Genomic DNA, 22,524 nt, shown 5'->3' with positions numbered 1-22,524 from the left:
TTCTCCTAATAACACAAGATACAGATTCTCCCACTGACATTATTCCTACTTACCTACTCTGTCACCCATGATTACATGGCCATTGTGGTGGTAGTCTGGAGCACCCCTTGCTCCCACATTTTGATGTGTTTCTCTTCAAGTTCTCTTTCTTCCTGGATGGTTGTGCTGCTTCAGCCACTCTCTCCCAGATAGAGCAAGGCCTCTTGTAAGGGATCAAGTTCAGATGGCTCAGTGGATGACCCTTGTAGATAGTTTGTGCCTTGTGCAGATGCTTTTATTCAGTACCATAACAGGCTTGGAGCTCCTGCAAGTTCTCCTTGGCCGTGTGCCATACCCTGTCTGGCACAGTCCACAGGGCAGAGCCTGGTATACTGATTTGGCAGGCAGCTCACAGCGCAGGGGCTTCGCCACACTTCTGCTCCATGCTCTCCATGTTCTTGAAGGAATCATTCCTTCCTATGCACTTTTCCTATGCTTGCCACTGTCCTCATCAAGTTCTCAGGGTACCAAAAACCTTCTCCACTCCCATTCTCCTCCCCTGACTAAAGTCATACTCTTCACAAGGTAATGCAGTTCATCTATCTGTCATATCCCTGGTCTGCCCAGCCTTCGGGACAGCCTGTTTCATACTGCATATGTGCTAGTGTTTGCTATGCTCAGCCACTTCATTTACAGCCTCAGGAATGTGAGAGGCCCTTAGAAAAATGCCAGACAGAAGAAAGTGTTTGAAAATGCCTGAAGGCAATGAGCATTCACAGTAAAGGTATCTGTTTAACCCAACTGGAGTAGCAAGGGTCAAAAAATTCTCGCCACAGTTATGCTAACTTCCAGAAGGGAAACCACGTAAAAAATGAGAGCACTTGTTAAAGATAAGTTAAAAGTTGCATCTGATAGAATTAAATCCTTATGTGCTATTAGCACAGAGGTTTCAGCCATCCCACTCCCTACAGGTGGCTTACAGTCGGTGTGGGTAAGCCTTGGAGCCATAAGCGATCCCAGCCTTGGGCAGTCAGGGCAACCTGGTGGTGCAGGTGCCCTACATCAGGGTACTAAGCTGCGCCCAGCTTTAACAACCCCAGCAGCACTACGGGGACTGGGAGTAAGATTTCAAAGTTAAGCAGTCCAGCATGAGGAAATTCCACAGTTAAGCACACTTATAAACATGTGACACCATCTTTCATTTTAATTACATGATCTTCTGTTCCTTTTTTCAAATCTGTCTAGATTTGCATCACAGTGGTGTGGTGATGCTGAAACAGGCTGTTGGCTGGAATAACCTGCCCACCCTGAGTGATGCTCAACAAGTCATTCCTATGAGGTGTTACATAAATGCTCTCAAAATACATACTCATTGTTCCTCGGATTTCCAAGCTGAGGCCCTGGATCTTACTGTCTGAGTGAGATCAGATTCAGAGAGAGTGAGACTCACTAGTAAGTACTCATAGCTGCAACCACAACCAATGACAGCTGTATTTTAATCACCAAGACATAGCGTTAAGTACTCTGGAAAATCAAGTACGGGAGACCTAAAGGTGATGAATACTCTTGACATTAATTTTTCTAGCTCTCAAAATCCCATTTATAAAATAGAAAAATGCCTCACAAAACACACAGTGGTATTGTCAGACTACACTTGTTAGTCCATACCATATTGATCAATACTATAGGAAAATGCGATAGTCGCTTGATACTGAATGAGGCGCTGATTTACAAAATGTCAGAGGATGGGAATCTTGCACTGAGCATCTTCAGATCTCCTGAAGGATCCAACTTACACTGAAGGGTTTGTTTTTGTTAGTTGGGTGTTTTGTTTTGTTTTAATTAAATTGAGTTTCCTGAGGTGATTTAGTTATATTAGGGGAGGAAAAGGAAGACAAGTGCTTCTCACTTTTCCCAAGGTTCATTCTTCTTTTCTTGCAGATATTTAGGTTTATTTATCTTTCTCACTAGAGCTGGAAACTGAAGTTAGTGAGGATGGGACTCATCTTTGAGGGCACTCTTGATGTGATACAGAATTTGAGGGCACTCTTGGTATTACAGATTTTTCCAGGCATCAGCTAAACCCAGCTTTAAAGTTGGTGCTATTAAATAGCAGCAACCTTGTGAAAACGTTTTTCTCTGGCTTTCAAAGTGCTGTAGGAAAGGGATTTATAAAAAGTACACACACACACACACACACACACCACACCTACACACACCACCCGCAACCACCCCCCCCCACCCCCCCCACTCCTGGCTAACTCTTATTTGTATGTCACAGGATAGAGAGCATTAAAAGACAAAATAATTTCAATTAGACACTCAGTGATGAGTTGCAAGAAAAAAGCTTCAAAGTTGGCACAAAAGAAAACACTTTCTAAGGCTGAGACCTGGCAACATACACCAGGAGGCAATTGAACCTGACCAGCTTCAAACCCCTGTGAACACTTAGAAAGTTCAACAAGAAGCAAAAGGGGAAGAGTGTTTGCAGCTCTGTCTTGCAGTCATAGCAATGAGATGCAATTAAGTGACATTCACATCTCAGTCATTTTTTGCTGTAGGGTAGAAACATGCTGACACTGTTGCGTAAAGAGTCTCAGAAGACATTATTGGCCAAAGGATTTCAGCTCCAAGGAAATCACGTGCCTGGGAGAATACACGAGTCATCACTCAGGGAAAAACTGCTTCTCAGATGGATATCACAGTTAATCTTTATTGCCTATTGTTTGGAGATAAATAGCTGGTTTTCTTTCATGAGGAGTAGTGAGTGGCTTTTAGAGCTTTCCTCAGGAAAGGATTTTAGAATGAAAAGCCAAGTCATCTGCCTTTCTCTGCATATAATTTGTAAGCAAGTCAGACTACATTCTTATGATTTTTAAAACATTTTTTGTTATTTTTTATTGCTTTTGACTTGTTTTTATAGTAAAAGAAGAGAATAACATATAACAGTGCATATAGACTGAAGTTGTTCAACAAGCTACTTTAACACAGTTGCTTTCTTGCACCATAAACATCACTGTTTGAAAGACTGGGGTTTCAGGGGTTATAGCTCATTACAAAAAACTCAGAATCTGAGGCAAAACAACTGTGAGGACGTTTTAGGACTCATCTTCTAAGTCTCAAAATTCCTTACAAGTAAAGGAAGGAATATAATCCCTGTTATTGAATAGAAATTATTTTTAAAGTAACTAACAGACTGTGTTGACTCAAAACATCTTCTGATACAGCTCATCAGCCAGGCATGAGAACTGGGGTATTTGTGCATTCCCGCTGAACTCCTCTAGGAAGGAGAATGGAGTACTTCTCTGATGGGAGCTAGAGTTATGGCAATCAGATGTGGAACTACTCCAATTTGCTGAAATGCTTTAGTCCCTGGACTAAGGAGAACTTTACATTTACCCCAGTATTTTCTGACAGAGGATATCACTATCTTTGGACAGTTTTCCCAAGGTCTGTGATGAAAAGGAAGCAAAAGGCCTAATTCAGAGGTTCTCTTCTTGTTGTTCTCCTGCTTAAAAAAGGGAAAACTCAATGGTAATAGAGGCAGCCAGCTTGCAGGATCCAAAATTGGATCCAACGGGTCTTTTCCCAGATAGAGGAGGACAAACTGAGAAGGTAGAATAAAGATCACATGCTACAGGATGGTGTAATGTGAGGGAAAGCACAAGAGCGTTGACATAGGAACATTCACATTTAACCACAGAAGGAGAGGGCTAGCACATGAGCTTGAAAAAAATTAAATCAGTCCCCTACAGTAAAAGCTAAATAAAACATCATTTACATAAGGAACACGTAGGGGAAGAAGAAAAGCCTTAAAAGGTTACAAAGGCAGGAGACATTGGGAGTAAGTGGAAAGGACAGATTGCCTCTGCCCAAGGAAATAGCTGTGGGCTGCAATTAGCTAAATGGTACATGACTCCTGCACTGTGATTGTGTTGCGGTTCTGAACTGTTTGTTGGTTTACTGCTGTTTCTAATGGCAGGAGTGCTGAATAATAAAAGCTGTACTCTGGACTGCCAACAGAAATTGCCTTCAGCTTTTGGTGCTGAAGCTATATTTTAAATGAAAACTGATAGCTTTTATTTCTGGAATAACAGTAGCAGATAACTATACCACGGCCATGGATTTATAGCAGTGCTTTATGGGGATTGAATTTTTAGGCAGGATTTGCTCTCCTCTCTACAACCACTCTTTGCTCCCATTAACATGTTCAGCATAGGAAAGATAAGCTGGGGGGAGCCTGTTCTTACTCAGTGAGGCTCGTCAAGGTGAAGGCGATGATTAAAATCCACCTCATCTTATGAATATTATGTAGATACAACAAATCCTTGCTACAACAGCTCACTCCTTGCCCCCCAACAAGGCAAAAGCCCTTCATTAACACCAGGGCAGCAGGGAATCTCAGTGCCTTCCCTGAGCATTTAAGTGGTTATGAGTGCCGCCCCACTCACCAGCACTCAGGCTGCCAGAGACCAGGAGACACAAATCAATGAGGTAAAGTGGGTTCGCACTGTGCTTGCCTGCATATACACATCATAACCTCCTCCTGCCTCCCCACCTGTTCTGCTGTTATCTCTCTCTTGGGAACCACCATTTGCCTGCTTGTCCAGACAAGCTCCAGAACTTGAAGTTGCCAGAGGGTGAAGAGAGAAAAGCCTTCCTGCTGATGGGTGTGTGTGTGAAGGGAGACTTGCCCCATGCTAAATACAAGGAAGAGGGAGCAACTAATGCAATATCATCTTCTGCTAGATGAGGCAGGACTACTGGCACTGTCTGGTGACAGATTGTAATGATTCTCTGTCTTCTTAACTGGCAGCAAATATGTCCAGGGGATCAAATGCCTCATGTAAGTATGCAGGGGCTTGAGGACGGTGCAGGTGTCACACAGGGGTGTTCCACTGAAGTAGAGGAAACACAGTGCCATTTGAAGTGCTGCTTCTTTGAAATTACAACCACAAAGGAATGAATAGTAGGATTAATTCACGTAGCTATTGATCTCAGACACACGTGTTCCCCTTTAATGTTATTAGAACAGCCAGAGTCTCATGGCTCATAGCTTGGGGGCAGTACAGCAGAGAAAACATTTGCAAGTCCTTTTTTCCATTTGCTGATGAGGTAAATCTTAGCAGTAGATTCTTTATGGTGAACTCCTGGGGAAGGGTCTCCTACAAAAAAAATAGCCTTATGTCTGGACTGGTAACTCTAATGCTGTTCTCTACAGATATACTCTCAACAAATAATTGGTGGCCTGGATAACATGGGGACATATCCATGGAATTCCTATATAGAAAGCTGTCAGGGAAGGAAGGAAGAAACCAGAATGGTCTTGATATAATTAGATCTGGACATACATGCACACCCATGCACAGCTAAACAGGGGGAAAGTTAACCAGGTGGAAAGTTCAAATACAGCCTCCCTCTATCTCCATAAACACGAAGCTCTACAACAGTGGGAAAAGACAGAATATAGTGCAGGGAGGCATTAAGACATTTTTCAGTAGTTTCATCCCATGGAGCAAGAGGTCTGTTCAGGGCCTCGGGTAACTTCTTTGCCAAATTAATCTGCAAAGGACTTTCTCATAACTAGCTCTTGCAGAACCACCCTGGCCATGAGCAAGTGAATGTAAGGGCCAAAAATAAGTGTCAAAGGTGATGAAGACCATGTTGGGAACTGTGGAGTCACCAGGTGACACCAGAAGAGATGCTGGTGTCTTAGATGATTCCAAACTGGGCCAGCTCGTGCAGTTCCAGATGGCTGAAAGCTTCCCATGGGCAAATCACTGTGATATCTGCAAAAGAGAGAGAATGAGAAATGGGTTCTAGTCACTGCAGTTCTTGAATTTCCTTTGTATTAATGGAAAGGCTGATTTACTCAGGAAACATTAAGAAGAATGAGACTCTACTTGAAGATTAAATGAGCAGATGAGCTCTTCAAATCTGGTACTACCTACCAGACCAAACCAGATTAGTGTATTTTCTCCTGTGTCATCTTCCTCTGGAAGCAATAGGAAACCAGCATTTCCTGTAGTTTCTTCAGTGACTGTGTAGACTGGTGTAAAAATTCATTCCTGTTATGTGGTTTCTTTTGTTCTTATAAACTACCTGTAGCCAAACTGCGATTTCCTTGAAGACACATGCGATCTGAAATCAGATGCTGAATAATTTTGTCTACAGCATTCAGGATCTGTAACTCTGATAGGTGCAGTTCTTATTGATACCTAAGAATTTCTGACTGACTACAGCTCATCCAGTGTGTGTTTCTCAATCCCAGATGGGTGCATAAAATTCTTAAAATTAGGATTCTGATGATAACACAAATACTTAACCAGCTGGGATTTAGTTTGTGTGATTTTTGGTATTAATAGCTTAGCATTTGGCATTTCTTTAAGAACCTAATTCTGCTAAAATTCTTAACCAGAGTATTAGCAGAAAGCAACCAAGCATATCTGCAGCCAAATGAAAGTATTCAGAAACTGAAGCATGCCTAAATAGCCTGGTTTATGGTGTATGTAGGCATATGCATGACCATGGCAACTTGTGGAGGGAGTACTAGCCTTCTCTGGTGACCCTGGTTGCTGCAGAGAGGCCAGGGAAGCAGAGGCCACCCCAGAGAGTCCTCTCTTGTGCCGAAGCATGACTGTGCTTGTGTTAAAGCAGAGCATGACAACAACATCCATCAGGGCTTACCTGTGCCCAGTCCCTCCATGCCTGGGATGTCATCTCCAAACCTAGGGGAGAAAAGAGCAAGTGAGGGGTGAGTTTGGGCCAGCAGCACCCAGAAAAGGGGAGCTGCCCTGCACCCCCAGCCAGGCAAGGAGAACCGTGGGCGAGCAGCAGACAAAGACAAGCAGCTCCAGGCGGGAGAGCTGGTGGCACCAGGGGAGCAGTGGGAAGCCTCCTGGCTCCTTGCCCAAGGGAAGATGGTACCACAGAAGCCCATCTTAGCAGTGGGGAGACATCTGACTACCACGGTTTCTTTTTTTTTTTTTTTTTTTTTTCCCAAAAAGCCCATACCCTTTTACTCCTTTTTTAGGTGGCTTGCTCTTGAACTGCTTTGACTGCCTCTGCTTGAACCTGGGAGGCCCCTTGCGTGGCGTGGGGGGACCAGTTGGAGCATCTTCAGTGTTGATGTTGGTGGCTGGTTCCTCACTCATTGCTGGGATGCTGGGTGTGTCAGACTCACGCCTCTCAGATCCCTCTGTCTGTAAGATAACAGCAAGGACTGATGCAACACTGCTTATCATTTCTAGGTATCAGTAGTCAGGTGACAGAATTACAGAAAATATAATTGTGACAGGATTAAAGATAAAAACAAGAAAGATAGTAATGCATACAAAGTAAGTAGGATAGCACTGCTTTTCATCTGACATGCTTGAATTAAGATGCCAAACAAAGGACACTCAAGCTAAGGACTGGTTCAGGATATGACTACTAGGAGCCACACAGACACACTTAGGGCTTAGATGAATATCCTATCTTTGGGAATCATCATCACTGGTTCTTATACTTGTACCTTTTGGACACTGATGGAGATGGGATGCTGAGCTAGATGGGCCCTTAGTCTGGGTGCAGCTGCAATTAGGGCCTCATGTTTGTCAATACCAATTTTAAGGGAAGTAGCAGAGGACCTTTAAAAGACTGTAAAGAACGCTAAGGCAAAGCTCTGGAGACTGTGTTTTAGACAGAAGTTAATTTCTCAGGATTTAGGAGAGCAAAGCCCATAACTTTCCCCAGGATATGTCCATTTTGGTATTTTTGAGCATTATATTACGTGCACTGACCTCTTCTGCACCACACTGCACATAAGCCAAGCTCCACAGAGGCCAAATAGTTATCAGGAAGCAATTCCTGTGTGGGAGACATCTCTTCTGCCTTGGAGGGCAGAACTGCTGCACTCAGAGCCCTTTGATTCCTTCCCAGAGAGGACAGCAATAACTCTCACCGGTGCCCAAGGGGGAGCTCTCAGCCCTTCATCAATTTTTGTGCTAATTAGTATGCTAGAATGGTCTGATCAAGTGCATTTATGGAATACAACTAATTGCCAACTTTTTCTCCTCTCCTTGAAGTCACATTCTTCCCCATGACCATTACATAACTCCTATCTCCAGGTGTTTGTCCCTGTGCAGCCAGGCTGATGGAATCGCTGATGGAATTAACTTCAGGATTTGGTACTAAAGGCTAATCCCATTATGTCACCATAGTGACCTCATTTCCAACGTCACCTGCAGTGACGCTCTGGACTTTTAATCTCAATACTATAAATGCCATCAAAGATGGGTGTTTTTTTTCCTTAGACTGAAGGCAGTTCATGTCTTTGACAGTCCTGAAATAGCCAGAGTGCTGGAAAACAAAGCCTGAGATGCAAGGAGAAAGACCATCCAAGCAATCCCCCTGTGTCACTTCCACATCAGTGCAAATAGAGCCATGTTTCTGTATCTGTGGCAGTCTGGGAATACTTCACCCCTGACTTCTTTCCATCTGTGCTTGCAGGAGGATGGATCCTAATGATAGCACCTAGAGGCATGCTAGTTCTTCTGTCGCTTGCGGTCGGTCTCCTGTCTCAGCTGTAATATCTTGAGCAGGAGACTGGATGGGTTCCAGCAGCCCCAAATGGAGCAGCAGATGGTTGTGTCTGCAGCTGAAGTATGCACAGATGCTATTTCCCCGCCTGTAACACAACGCTTCCTAAGCACACACTGTGCCCACAAACACAGGGATCAACTCAAATCCCAGAAGTTACTTATTTGGCTGCCATCTCTGCAGCACCTGAACAATTGCCCGGTATTCACAGCTTTATCCTCACAGCACAGTGGCAGAACAGGCAAATGCTGTCACGTTCATCTTCTCTGGAATGGGAATGGAGGCACTGTGATTGGTATGACCTGGACTGCACAGCTGGGAGGAGTGACAAAGCCTTTTTGACTCACAGTTTTTCAGGACCAAAGTGAGAGGTGAGGGCAGTTTGGCTCCAAACCAGAGAGAGAATTTGGTGTCTCACTGTTACTCAGGACCAGTGGGGAATTCATACGGCACTACGCTACAACAAAATGCTTTGCATCGGAAAACTGCTTCATGGCATGTCTGCTAATGCCCCAAAGTATAGTATTACACCTCTGCCTCACGTGCAGTTCTCATCAGTAGGGTGTCTATCTCAGTGGTAGATACCTCTCCTGAATTATGAGAGACACACATCCACTTCTAAGCACCATGATCATCTGATATGCCAAGATACTTGGCACCCCTCTCAAGGGCTACTCCCAAAAGTACAGCAGAAGAACAAACTGGCTAACAGATTTCCAACCTTTTGGACTGACATCCAAAACCTGTAAGATGCACTTGAGCTCCATCTCCAAGTGAGTTCCTGCCCTGCTTCACCAAACCCTGCTGTCTGCCAGCACAGTACCTTAACCACAAAAACATCTTTGAGGGTCAACTGCTCTTAGTTCCTTGACTCCATGCCTTGCCCCTGACCTTCGCTCAATAGAGAAATAGCTAATGGGAAGACTCATGCTTTGGAGTTTACTTTTCCCTCAGTCTGAAGCAGGTTTGTCAACCTACCAGATACTCGATAACCCAGGATTTGGTAGAAAAAAGTATCTACCCAAAACACACTTCATCCTCTCCCACGTGCACGACTTCAAGAAAGAACACTCAATGAAACTAAAAGGGACAATTCTAACTTCTTATCAGCCTCCCCCTACTTACTCTATCCGTGCATCAGGAAAAGAAATGGCAGAGGATGGAAAGCAACCATAATGCCACATAACAGCCTCCATCTTGCAGCAGGAATCAAGCTGCCCTCCCACCACTGAATTGTTGGTACTTGTTTGCCATCACATGCAGGCAAAGATGTCTCCATTCATGCTGGAGAGGGCTCTGTCCCACAGCACCGGAGCTGCCCCAGTTCCCACACCTTGGAAACCAGCTGCCCCTGCACACAGACAGACATGGGTGGGCAGGCACCCCAGAATCACAGATATGAAAGAAATGCCCACAGCAACTTCCCAGGGGAATTTCCCAGCCTTTCGCCTCCCCGTACCTGGGTATTTGGATAGTCCTTGGTATGACACCAATCAGACGGCTTCTCAAACGTTTGTTGAGACTGAATCGTCATCTCTGGATCTTTACAGCTGCTCTGCTGGACCCCCCCCAGTGTTTCCTCAGCTCCCAGAGCTCTTCTGCTGCCACCGGCACTGGGATGTAGCTCCTAGGCGAGAGCTGACGGCTGTGGATGCAACGGCTGTTGAACAAAATGTTCTTCCATGCAATTCCTATGCCCTCTCCTCTGATGAGGTGTTACCTAATCGCCCCTGACAGTGTTTCTGCTCAGTCCAGGGTTTAATCCTCTGGGTAAGAGTTCTGCTTGCGTCTGAATGCTAATTATACCTAATACGTGGTTAATGGGCTTATCTCAGTTGCGTCAGATATCCCACCTCTGGGTTGCTGGCTAGGTTAATCATCCTTCTTTTGGTTTTCTTTGAACTTAAAGAGGCTTGAATACTACTGACAAACGTTGATCTTTAATCTGCCCCATCCTTAATCTCTGATTCTCTATGGCAAATTTACCTGACAGATAGCACAGATGCCTCACTTGACCTTCTTCAGACAGATTCGGTGTAGGATCTCGTCTTCTCCTTTCTGAAACCTTCAAAAATACAGACTTATCCATGTGCACTTGTCTTCTGTGTCTCAGGGGTGTCAGACACAGAACCGCCATGGGCTGTGGCCCTCCATGCAGCGATATACTGGAAGATGGCATCCAGGAGAAAATGCCCTCATTTTTACATTCCTTTTGATGAGGCTCTTGCATCCTCAGCTCTTGACCTCCTGACAGCCCCTAGCATCATCCTTGCAGCCAGGCTTTCATCTGGGAATATTGTATCCAGTCTAAGATGCCTCTGAGGAGTGAGGAGTCTCATAGCTCCAGTCTCAGTTGCTTGAGCTGGCTAATCAGAGTGATGAAATAAGTCCATGCTGGTTCAGCCTTTTCTGTTCCTGTATTTTACACGTGATCTCAGACCCTTAGTTCTAGCAGCACTTTTAAGACCAAGAACAAATGAAAGAGGATGCACGCTAAAAGACAGAAACTAATTTCAAGTAGAACTATATTCCCACAACTGCTTCCTGGATGGGAATCATAGGAAAGATTATCCCAGCTGAAAGAAGGGATTCGGTAACACCAGAGGTACAGCATCCCACGGTATAAAGTCCCCACCGATGTGCCCTGCATGTGGGGCTGGGTACCGGGGCAGGGAACAGCAGCTGCCTGTCCCAGCAGGAGCCCCCTTGGCACTGCTCACACCCAGGCTCCGCCAGCTGAGGACACAAGCCGAGGGGGTGCCAAGGAGCCCTGACCAGGGGGTGCCCGGTGTGAGAAACCGAGCAGCCCCGCAGAGGGCAGAGCTGCTCGCATAGCCAGGCAGCTTTGAGACCAACCACTGCTGTAGCACTTGCCCTAATGTCAGAGGAAACAGAAAATGGCCACCCAAGAACCACAACTCCCTCTCTTAGATACTGTTCACACTCTACAAGCACAAACATCTGAAGTTTTCCCCCCATGGGGTTTTATCAGGACTTTTCTCTCTTGTGGGTTTTGCAGCCAGTTCCTCTTTCATCCCCCTGCCACCCTCATTATTGCTTTGAGATCCCGGGAAATACTTACAGTGACAAGGGCTCCTCTTGCAAACATTCAACTCCTTTTGGATCTCGAGGTGTCCTTTCTCCTCCAGATATACCCTGCCACCAAGTGACATCAGGGTGCCAATCATGGGCGGGTCCCCACACAGCGGGGCGGGGGGAGATGCGTGGGGAGTGCCGTGACCTCAGTGGTCTGCAAGCACAGCTCCAGTGAGGTCTGGGGGAGCAGGAGAGCCTTGACATGCTCCTGAGGGGCAACGTGCCTCTTTCTTCAAGAAGAAGTTGTGGCTTCTCTGGAGCTTCTGGGGGGAGATCTCTGGAGAAGCAAAAAGGAATAAGATAAGCACTTGACTTTTGAGCGATGAGGATGCTCGTGAACACACACACATGCCTGCACATGCAGGGAAGGGAGGAGTTGGTCCTAATCACCCCAGGTCCCTCCCCTGTGTGCTAGTGAATGCATGGAGAGGCACAAAAACTTCTCCAGCAGACTTCTCAGCAGTACCACAGGGGTCAAGATGCACCTTGCAGAGCAGTGCACGCAGTCAGCCCTGTGCTGAGAGAGCTGAGACCGCTCAAGGGGATCATAGGGAATGCTGCTGAGATGCTGTGCAGGGCTCCGGTGAATATTTAACTGCATCCAGCAGATGGGATGGCAGAGGAAGAAGAGGGAACCCTTGTGTTGCACACAGGGGGAAAGCTAATGGGGTGGCTTGTCACCTCTGAGACCCAAGGTGCTGGGCTGAGGGTAACAGCTAGGTCACATCTGGGTACTGGTAACATTGCTACTGTGAGGGGCTGTCTGAGAAAGGGAAGAGCCTCAGCCCAAACTCTAACCCCTCAAAATACATGCATGGTAATGCACGCTGTTTTATCAGGTACATTGTATCTCTGATGCATTTTAATAGCCTGTTGTGACTGCCTGGGAAATCGGTGTCAGAGATGTGGGAAAAAGTGGGCAGAGCCTCAGGATGAAAAGGGAACATCCATGGCACTGCTAGAAGGTGGTGGAAGATCATCATTATCCTCAGCTGCAGCAGCACCTCAGTCACAGACTCTGTCTGGCTTGAGGCATAACCACAGGGTTAGCAGTCCTCTGGGGTGTGTTGGATCTGAGGAAGCACCACTGACTTACACTTGTTGAGCATCCAGCTCACAACATGAGATCAGGGCTGGCAGGGCCAGAATGGTCTTAGAGAACGGAGCTGCACTTAGGAGCATCAGAGAAGTACAGGGGCAGAAGGAAACCAAGGTGTGGGTTTGTGTAGTGATTGATGGGCTTTGTCTTTGGGTGAGGCTGAAGAAGGGGATTTTGGAGCAGCCATGCCACCCAGGGGTGTGACTGCATGTGACCAAGAAAGGACAGGCTCTCTCTGACATGACAGACCCTGTTAGCGGGGACCAGTCCAGCACTGCTCCGGTGCTGAGCAAGACCCCCACAGCTGAGGCCTCTGCCCTTTCAGACAGCTGAAGTTAGACGAGATAAATCCTTCAGTGAGACTCTTAGCTTACATTTAAAAAATCTATAAGGTCCTAGCCCTTGAGTGGGGACAGAGAATCTGGGAAATAAATCCTAGATGCAGCAGAGGAGCTTTCAATCTAGCAGAGAAGGGGCAAACACACTTAGCATTCCCACATGTTTAAGGACGATTACACAGCTTTCTGGGGCTTGTCCGATAATTCCTGGGCACAGGAAAGAGGACGGGGGCAGCATCGTATTGGCATCATCTCTTCCTTGTGACAACTAGAGCTTGTATACAAATGCGTGGAGATTGATTGCACTCAGCAGTTCCTGACAGCAGAAGTGATTACTGTGGGCAGGGACCTGTTTGTGTGGATATAAAGAGGTGCAGCCTGCTGGCAGCAGACTCCACTCCCATCCCTGCTGCTCATTCCCATGCCTCCATCTGCTGCAGACAGGTTTCCGGGGGCTCCCCCTCCCCTTCTGCCTTCTCCTATGTGGGTAGAGTTGCTGGGGAAATCGGCTCTACAGCCCCCTACTCCACTTTTCTGAACTTTAAAAATTTACATATTTTCAGGACGTTTGTTTTCAAAACACCCCCGTTGTTTTCCTGTTTTCCCAATGAAATCTGGCTCATTTCTCCTTAACAAAAGTGGACATGTGGGAAAAAAATTTCCATGGTGTCACATGAAGCTATTTTTTTGGCCACTGACAAAACACGGCAGAAATTCCCTAAAGGGCCCCACTCATCATGTTCTTTCTTATCTCCCATGATTATCAGGTCACTTCCCTTTCTCCTCTCTCCCTTCCCCTCACAAAGCAGGTTGCATTTGCTCTGCAGGGATGCAGGTGCGCAGCTCCTTTGCAGAGCAACAGGCGCCAGCTTTGTGTTGGTGACTGGCTGCCACCCCAGATGGATGCCGTGTTCTGCCCAGGGACTGAGTACCCAATCCCTATCCCGCCCTGCCCCTGCCCAGGCTCTTCCTCCCCCGGACCCAGGAAAGCTAGCACTGGCCTTTTGGGCCACATCAGTTGCCACCCGATCCAGACCAGAGCTGCACCAGAAGCCATGGGGTCCAAGCAGTAGCAGGAGTGCAGTCCCTGTGGCCCCAAAGGAAAACCTATGATCTTCCCTATTATTCCCTATTCCAAGGAATCACTTAAAAACATCTCCAAGGTTTCTGACCCTATTTATGAGCTGGTGTAGCCATGGTAACTGTAGTTATACCAGAAATAGCAGCTCACTTGAATGACAAAGAAAACACAAGTTTACAAGACAGTGACTTTTCCAGGGGCTGGCTGAGCTCATGGGACTGTGGGAGGAAATCCCAGCTGAGGCGCAGACTCGGGGATGGAGCAGATGAAGACTGTGGCTGGCATGGGCCACAATAACTCTTGAAACATATCTCTACAAGCTTGTGCCAGGTGCTTGGGAGACTTTGTGCCTTATTGATAGAGCTTTATCACTTGCCACACAGACATACCTGACTGGAAATGAGCAGCGAATTTCCCAGGCATCTGCAGTTAAACCTTGATTCCCATGCTGCAGACAAGCAGCCTACCAAGTGCCTCTGAATCCTTGGCAAGAGAAGGACAGTGGTAGGACCTGGATTTGGAATGAGATTGTCTATTGTTATTGTAGAAGGTCAGTGAGGTTGTCATGTCAACAGCATTTTGGTGAGAAACTCAGTGTACCAAGGTGTCTGCAAAGGAAGATTCTCATACTGTAACCCTCCTTCCCCAGTGCCCATCATGTTCCTAAGTTGTTTGTCATTTGTGCTAGTGAAAAAAGAGAAACAGATATAGAAGATTGGGCTTTTCCTGGCACAGCTATTTATCTGTTTGAATATATGCAAATCAGTCCAACAAAGATGCAGAGAAGAAGGCATCCTTGTGGGGAGTTTTATCATTCTTCCTTCAGGAAATCATGCACCACTATTCTGGTGTCAGGATTAAGCATCTATAACAGCCTGTAATAATCTGCATGTGCTGGCTTTGGGAATCTGTGCCTGCTGCCAGATACAACAGTTATGTTGAGTGTCTCTGAGCTCAGTTTGCAAAAGAGCCTGGTCTCTATTCTCATTTCCACTTGTGCCCTGGAGGCTGCTCTGGCAATAGGGCAGAGATTAAAGAGGCTGAGGTCTGTTTTTCCACTGCCAGGGCTCTTGAGAGAGATTTCTGTGGCCAGTCTGGAGAATAGGGTCCCTTAAGGAAACACAAATCAAGTGTAAGTGTAATCAACTGTAAAGTTTAGCTGACCTGTCAGCAGTGGCCCTGTTTGTGTTAGAAACTGGGAGAAACTGGGGGCATGGCTAAGTCTGCAAGCCAAATGGCCATTGCCATGGCTTCCTCTGGAAAAATTAAGTCCCTGCTTTTCTCATTCAGTCAAGGGTGCTCAATCTGTGCATGTCAGAACATCATTACAGGCCCCAGGCTTTCAGGCACCAATGCTTTAGGACATGCTGGGGTTTCTTATAGCAGATGATATAAAACCCCCATGTAGCCTGTCATACACTTCATTAGTTACCAGAGAGTTACATTTTCTTCTGATTAGTGAGTCTGGCCTTTCCTAGAGCAGATAAGCAAGTCTTGCCATCTAATACTCACAAGACTGCTACATTGGTATGATTTTATTAACTTACACAAACATTTCCCTGATTGGCATAAATAAAAGGAAAACCAGAATGAATCCTCTCTTTTTTTAGATAGCACTTTTCACCCACACATCTCAAAACACAGAGCTAAATTTTCATCATCCCTATTTGTAAGTATGGAAATGGATGGACAGAAAGTACATAGACCTGCATATGAGACCCAGCCACCCAGACATCTGCTGTGGGGACTGATGTGCTTGGCCATGCAGCAGAAAAAGCTCAGAGCTTTATAACTGCTTTGTGATTCATTGTTTAAGAGCATCCCCTCTGCTCATTGCAGAGTTGTCCCATGAGAAAGCAATAACATTAGTGAGCCTCCTTTTTGTGCACTAACTTTGCTTAATGTCTGCATCCAGGCTGTTGGTAGTGCTGCAATGGGATTGAGTTTATCAGATAATTTTAAAAACCCTCCACTTTTTCCTGTTTTCATTCTGCTCATGATTAAAATAACTGTTTTTTCTTTTATAAGATTATTTTTCTCCTGAATGCCATTTACAGAACAAGCTCAGCATTAATATAGTGAACCATGACCTAACATTTTTTCCCTTTTTTTGATCAAACCCAGGTAGTTAATCTTGTTATCTATGTGACTGCCAGAAGGCAGAACATGTGGTTGCTCTTAAAATGTACCTGAATAACACAGTTTGTACAGTATTGTCTCAAGGGTTTTCCTTAGATTTTTCTTTTTCCATAATTGATTCTTTCTGTATGAATTATATGCCATATACCTGTGAATTATGATTAAATGATCCACTAGCACCCACTAAAAGTGATCACACATTGAACTAAACAGAGAAGTAATACTGCCTTGTTTTTTTTTTATTTTTTTTTTTAAAAAAAAGAGAGAAAAGAAAAGAAGAGACTGCAAGAGGGTGTTTTTATTTAAATGGAAATCAGATGATCACTGGGCTAAGAAGAAGAAACTGTACACAAGTCAGCTCCAGATGTCTTCTTTCCTGACAGCTCCTTTTCTCATCTTTTTTCTGAATGATCAATTCTTTCTCCTTGGCAACCAGCAGCCCAACAAAGAAAGGCTCTTCTAAAACATTTTGGTAAAACGTTTCTTTTTTCTTCTTAAGGGGACACATCCCTTCCTATGGCTTTCACACCATGCTACAGACATACTCTCCTTTCCTCCTCCTACCAGATAAAAGCACCACTGTGCAATCTCATTCAGTTCAGCTCTTTGCCACCATTATTATGATTTTTTTTTTTTTTTCATGTAACATCTGAGGCTTTCAAACAGAAATGATTGCTTCTGGGGAGCATCTTGCACTCTCCTTGGGAACATTCAGCTAATGGGCAGAGGAGGCAGCTCTTCCTGCTCCATTATCTTGTCTCTTGGGTGGCTGCTCACCTCCCAGACACATGGATGCTAAATGCTCTGGCTGCCATGTGATAGCAGATCTCTGGTGGAAATAACCGTGGAAGGGGAAAAGCCAGGGGATGAAAACATGAGTCAGATTTGGTTTTGCGTTTGTGGGTTTTTTTATTTATTTTTTTTTTTAATTTTCTCCTTTTATCCCTCAGGTGTATTGCTAGGTACTAAGCCTTCTGTTCTCCTCTTATGATCTTGCAAATGCATAACGTTTAATGTTTTAATGTGTTTTTTTTTTTTTTTGTAACGGCCTTTCACTGTCAGATTCCAACCTTTCTTTTAATGTAGATCCTCTACACTCTTGCTTTCCAGTGGAGTCACACACCTCTATAAATTGAATTAGAGACTCATATTGGGAGGCCCCTAAGGATATTTCTGTGCCAAGAATCTGGAACTGCAGCCCGCTTCTCAGGTCCAGTCAAGCATCATAAACACATCATAGACTAACTGAACTGTCTAGTAGCCATCACTGCATGCTGGGCATGCACATATTGTGCAAAGGATGTTCTGACAGTTTCATATACACAAAGATTTATTTGTGGGTTCCATAGCTGATAGCATACTTTGACTGTAACAGTGAAAGTTATTTCTAGAGAAAAATTAAAATAAATGAAGAAGAGAGAGAGAAAAGGGGAAAACTTTCCCCAGTGGTCAGTTAGGAAGGGCAATGATGGGGTCCCATAGGAGCATCCTCCTCTGAGGTCTCTCTCCAGTTCAGCAGGTGATGACAATGAAAATGATGAGGATGATAGTTTCTTACCGTGCTTTCTCTTGGCATTATATACTTTTTATCAGGACCCATTTAAACTCCCTATTGGTTATTCCTGGTTGTGATTGTATTAGCTCTGGGAGGAGAATGCTCATCATGTGCAAATGTTGCACATTCATTGCTTGTTAAGATTCTGTGAATGTATATTATTGGATAATATTTCTTGAGAATTTAAATAGCTGTTGGCTGCTTCGTTGAGCACCACATTTGTTTTCTTCCTTTATATACTAAAGTCTACAAAATGAGAGATAAAGAAGGAGAGGGAGGAGGGGCAATTCTCACAATGGTGTTTTACATGAGAATCCACCACAGTAAAGCTAGGGGGGTTTGTAGCGGCAAGGCTGTGAGAGCAGTAAGATGGGAACAGCACAAGTGCAATAAAGGAAAAATGTTGCCACAGAGACGCCGATAATTACTGCCTCGTGGCTTCAGAGAGAGGTTATGTAGCTGCAAGCAGCATGCCCCGAGCACTGCTGAGGCTAAAGCACCAAGGCACATAAGGCACCTTAGAGCTATCAGGAGCCTGGACACAGCCTGACACAAAGCCATGAATTCCAGTATAAAATCAAGGTCTCTGTCAAGAGGAGTGTTTAGCATAGGCAAGGCAGGGTGTGGCTGGCCAGGGAGATTTTCTAAGGCCATCAGAGGAGGAGAGGATGGCACAGCTCTGTCCCTAATTTAATCTCAGCTTCAGCTGTCTGTTTTGGAGGAAATTCACAATGCAAGGAGGCGTGCTTGCATAAATACCTCCTAACACCCTGGCTGGTGATCAGCTTAGGGCTGAGATTTGACCTTGCATAACTACCTGTTTTCTGTGAGGTCCTAAAATAATCCAGTCCTCTTTCAAATCCAGCCCTGATGGGTGACTTCTCTAGGACACCATCCGCTGCAGGATGTTGGCTCCCACCACAACATCCACCAAGGGATGGAAAGGAAAAGCTTCTTTCTTCCCTGCTGGGCTTGGGAGTGAAGGGGGTGCAGAGAAGACACCCCTGCTCCCTGGTGGCAGGGACCTTCTTCCCCTCACCCAGCCCTGTCCTCTCACTCTCCCCCTTCCACCCATTTAGCTCTTCCCCTCCTTTACTGAGCTGCTCTGTCCATCCTCAGCCTTTCTCACACTAGCCTCTGTTTTGCCCCTACTCTGTCATCCCCCGCCAAATCCTTTTTGTTTCTCCTTGCTCCCCCAGGGAAGTCGAGTCATCCAGAAGTGACATGTGAAATCTTTGTGCACCTTTGCGACTGGAGATGGGGGTTATGGGATTAGCACGTTAACCGTCCTGAAAGCTGCTTAGGCAAGCATTAAATCTCCAATCTTCTCTCCATCTTTCAAGAAAATCTCTTCTGGAGGAGCTGGAGAGATGGAGCACCCAGTCGTGTTTTCTGGGGTCAGCTCTTAGCCCATCTGAGAGCCCTCAAGTCCTGTGGCCAGGTGGTTTGAAAGGATTGCCAAGGGAGTGGGGGGTTGGGAAACCCAGCTAAACCCTTACTGGGAAGATTGGGGGGTTGGGAAACCCAGCTAAACCCTTACTGGGTGTTCTTTCCTTCCTTCCCACCCCATTGGTTGCACGGTCCTTTGCAGCTCTTTAGGGGGGGTGAGTGGCACCACATGTGTTAGGCACAGCAGAATCAACCTTAGGGTGCTGCCTTTTAAAGCAAATCCTGGGGTGCCTTGTGCCTGTGTTTTATTACATGGAGGGAATTAATGCTTCATTGCCTGCATTGCCCTGTTTATCCCACTAAACTGGGAGGCAGAGGAGGTAGCGCTGGGTTTACCAAGCAGTTGGGCGGCACCTCATGATGCAGTGAATGCCCCCTCAAATGTCAGGGAAAGGCCTCATGTCTGAGCTCCCTGACCTGTCACCTTCCCCACTCCTCATCACCTCGTGACTGCCTCAGGCCCAGATTACCTTCTCCCATTTCTGGAAGAGAAAAGATCTCTGCACATAGTGAGGAACACCATCTGGGGACACCAACGCGGGGGACAGCCATGGCCAAACCAGATGCTTATCTTGCAGCAGCTTTTGATGTGAATTTGCTGCACCATGAGGTTGTCTTTGCAGTGTATCACCTGTAGTCTTCCTGGAGACTGCATAAATATTGAGGGGGAGGCAAAGCTCATGACAGTGACAGGATTCAGCAATGTTATTCATTAGAGAGAAATCTAAGTTCGTAACACTAGGTATTGAGTTCAGTGCAAATGCAACTGAGTAGCTCCAAAACAAACCAGTTTACAAGAGCAGTACTAAAGATGATTACACTATTGGCCTCTTACAAGCGCAAAAATGGATTCCCTGCCCAGACTGAAATATTTTTTTTATTTTTCTACCCAGAGCTTCCAGTCTGGGAAATTTCAGCTTCAATTTAGACAGTTTTGGAAATTAAGAGTAGGAAAAAGGAAAGTATTCTAACAGGTGAGGGTTTCCTGAATTAGTCACTTCTAAAGGCCATAATATAGTACCTTTCCTCAATCACAACCACCTCTTCTGCAGAAGATGGGGATGACGTTTATCAGCATGCAGCAGCAATATACCACCAGTCTGAAAAATTCAGATCCAGAAATGCTGGACATATTATGGCAGCAACCCAAACCCAAATAGAAAAAAAAATGCCATGCCTAATTTTTCAAATCTTATGCTTTTTAAGAAATCTCAAGATTTGTTGGGTCCAATAAAGTGCTACAGAAGGTATATGACTGTTGAGAGTAAAGGCTGTGTGGTTGAAGGATATGCATTTAAAAATTTGCATATGCTTTTGGCTATTTATTTTAAATAAGTTTAGACACTAGTGGATGATCACATGTATTAATGTGGTCAACTAATTGTACAACCAGCTGTGACCAGTGGGGTCAAAGTAAATATTGTTTCCCAATGAAGAAAACATTTGAAATATTACCGTTTCTTTTGCAGTAAAGCAGGTACACTCTAGCTGTTGTCCTTGCCTCCTTCTGTCACCGCCATAAGAATTGGCTGGGGTTGGACAACATCTGCCAAGAGATGATCTTCATTGCATGGCATTGGTTTGACAGAGATTAAATAGCTGGTGGTAGGGATTTGCTTTCAGTGACGTTCTGCTCCAATGTAGTTCAAAACCCGCCCTTCTTCCAGCAGATTAGTGACGTGGTTCCCCAGCGGGATGTTAGATATGCTGACCCTAAGGATGATGCCCGGCTTCTAAGGACCCATCTGCTCCGCATGGTGCGTATCCAAGATCTGCAGTTCCTTCTCACCCCTCCTACCAGCAGGAAGATGAAGCACAGAGCAATAATATGATTTGACCATGATTACATACTGGCTAATTTCTAATCTAGGAGTAAAATCTGTTTCTCCTGTGTGCTAGGCAGACGTGTCAATTTAGGCTGAGTGTACATACTTAGGGTGGCATACAGCTATATATTTCTATACCTCTATGCACATTTGTGGATATACTGGTCTTGATGTATGCACACAGACATTTAGAAATAGTGTGCAAACAGCTACACAAAGACACAGGCATTCTGATACTTATCTCCAACTAGAAAAAAAATGAGAGGAAGGTAAACCCTACTGTCCTCCAGCAAAAATGATCATAATAAAGCTAGAATTATGATTGCACTAGTGTCTCAGTACACAGCCACTAAAACCAAGGAAATCTCAAGCCAAGACATGAGCGAACAGTAACCTCAACCCACACACTCTCCCAGCCAAAAGGATGTTCTGGTCTCCCAGTACAAATTAGGCGGTCTACTGAAATCAGAGAGTTAGTCCAGACAGCATAGGAACCAAGACAAGAAGATAATGTATGAGGTACAGGGGCTGCTTAAAAAGACCATTTCCTCAAAGCTTCCCATAGCTAACACATCCAACTCTTCACTCCTTTCCCAGGTCAAGACATTTCACGTGAACAATTTGAGCCACCATAACGTGGCATTGTCATTGAATTTGCTATGTCCTTTCCCCATCGCTATGCCACACAGCCTCTTCCCTTGTGCTGGCACAAGGTTTTGGCCACATTTGGCCACTGTGGTCAAGGATCAGGAAACCTATCTGGGTTTAAAACTCACCAGTATATACTTATGCATTTGTTTACATATTTTTGCCAGGTAGACTTTTAAACTCAATTCAGTGCTGTATTCAATTAAATTCTCTTGTGCTGGCCCCTTTGGGAGAGTTAGTGTAGAAGTGAAAAAGAGCAGCAGAGAATAAAATAATTTCTCTTCATGGAGAAGCTAATTCATGGAAGCTTAAAATATTTTTAAGGCTACAGCTCTTGCTAAATGGAAATCCATTGCCAAACAGGCATAAACTCTGTCCCTTGAAGTGCATGAGGTCAGAATCAAAGTGCCACCCATAACCTAAATTAAAGCAATGGTAGGCTGGGAAAATCAGTCCCTCTCCTTCAAGATCTGTCCATCCCTGAAGGATCCCTCTTACTCAGTTGTTTGCAACCTTTAAAAATTTGTGTATGATAAACGTTTTATAATGGGCATGCGGATCCAGGGCAGTGAATTTAAGCCCACTGACAATAGATTTGCTTTACTTATTTTGCTTCTGCAAATGCATTAAGAGCAGTCTATCAGTCATCACAGATCCAGATTTGTTGGTTGCAAACCAATGATCTAATTTGTTGTGCAGTGAGGACTGTATGTTTGAAGGATTTATGTGACTGA

At 45.1% G+C, this 22,524-nt stretch overlaps 1 protein-coding gene and 1 long non-coding RNA gene across 3 annotated transcripts in view; one reads left to right on the top strand and one right to left on the bottom strand.

Annotated features, from left to right (window-relative positions):
- Nucleotides 1–21,037, top strand: part of LOC116962879 — a 35,729-nt gene extending 14,692 nt beyond the window's left edge. The window contains exon 3 of the long non-coding RNA XR_004407859.2: nucleotides 20,987–21,037. This is a non-coding gene — a long non-coding RNA (uncharacterized LOC116962879). The remainder of the gene's footprint in view (nucleotides 1–20,986) is intronic.
- Nucleotides 2,849–11,726, bottom strand: PDE6H (phosphodiesterase 6H). Of its 2 annotated transcripts, none has more exons than XM_009971651.3 (4): nucleotides 11,642–11,726; nucleotides 6,994–7,181; nucleotides 6,667–6,707; nucleotides 2,849–5,768 (listed from the first exon to the last, which is right to left on the bottom strand). In XM_009971651.3, exons 1-4 carry the CDS (start codon nucleotides 11,666–11,668, stop codon nucleotides 5,692–5,694), a joined length of 333 nt encoding a protein of 110 aa, XP_009969953.2. In that variant the 5' UTR covers nucleotides 11,669–11,726; the 3' UTR covers nucleotides 2,849–5,691. The 2 variants fall into 2 exon arrangements, with proteins under 2 accessions (XP_009969953.2, XP_032853934.1); XM_032998043.2 differs by lacking the exon at nucleotides 11,642–11,726 and adding an exon at nucleotides 10,019–10,489.
- Nucleotides 21,038–22,524: the final 1,487 nt, after the last annotated feature.

The sequence above is a fragment of the Tyto alba genome, unplaced genomic scaffold (genome assembly GCF_018691265.1).
Source record: "Tyto alba isolate M040663 unplaced genomic scaffold, T.alba_DEE_v4.0 Super-Scaffold_2, whole genome shotgun sequence".
Taxonomy (NCBI): Eukaryota; Metazoa; Chordata; class Aves; order Strigiformes; family Tytonidae; genus Tyto; species Tyto alba.
This window is presented reverse-complemented; position numbering and strand designations above follow the sequence as displayed.

What these genes read in the sequence shown, in the direction of transcription:
- PDE6H (XM_032998043.2), bottom strand. Translation starts at nt 10,093, where the DNA reads ATGACGATTCAGTCTCAACAAACGTTTGAGAAGCCGTCTGATTGGTGT. An exon ending in AGGACTATCCAAATACCCAG is followed by an intron (nt 7,182 to 10,018) that starts GTACGGGGAGGC and finishes GTTATCTTACAG; the next exon opens with ACAGAGGGATCTGAGAGGCG. An exon ending in CATGGAGGGACTGGGCACAG is followed by an intron (nt 5,769 to 6,666) that starts GTAAGCCCTGAT and finishes TCTCTTTTGCAG; the next exon opens with ATATCACAGTGATTTGCCCA.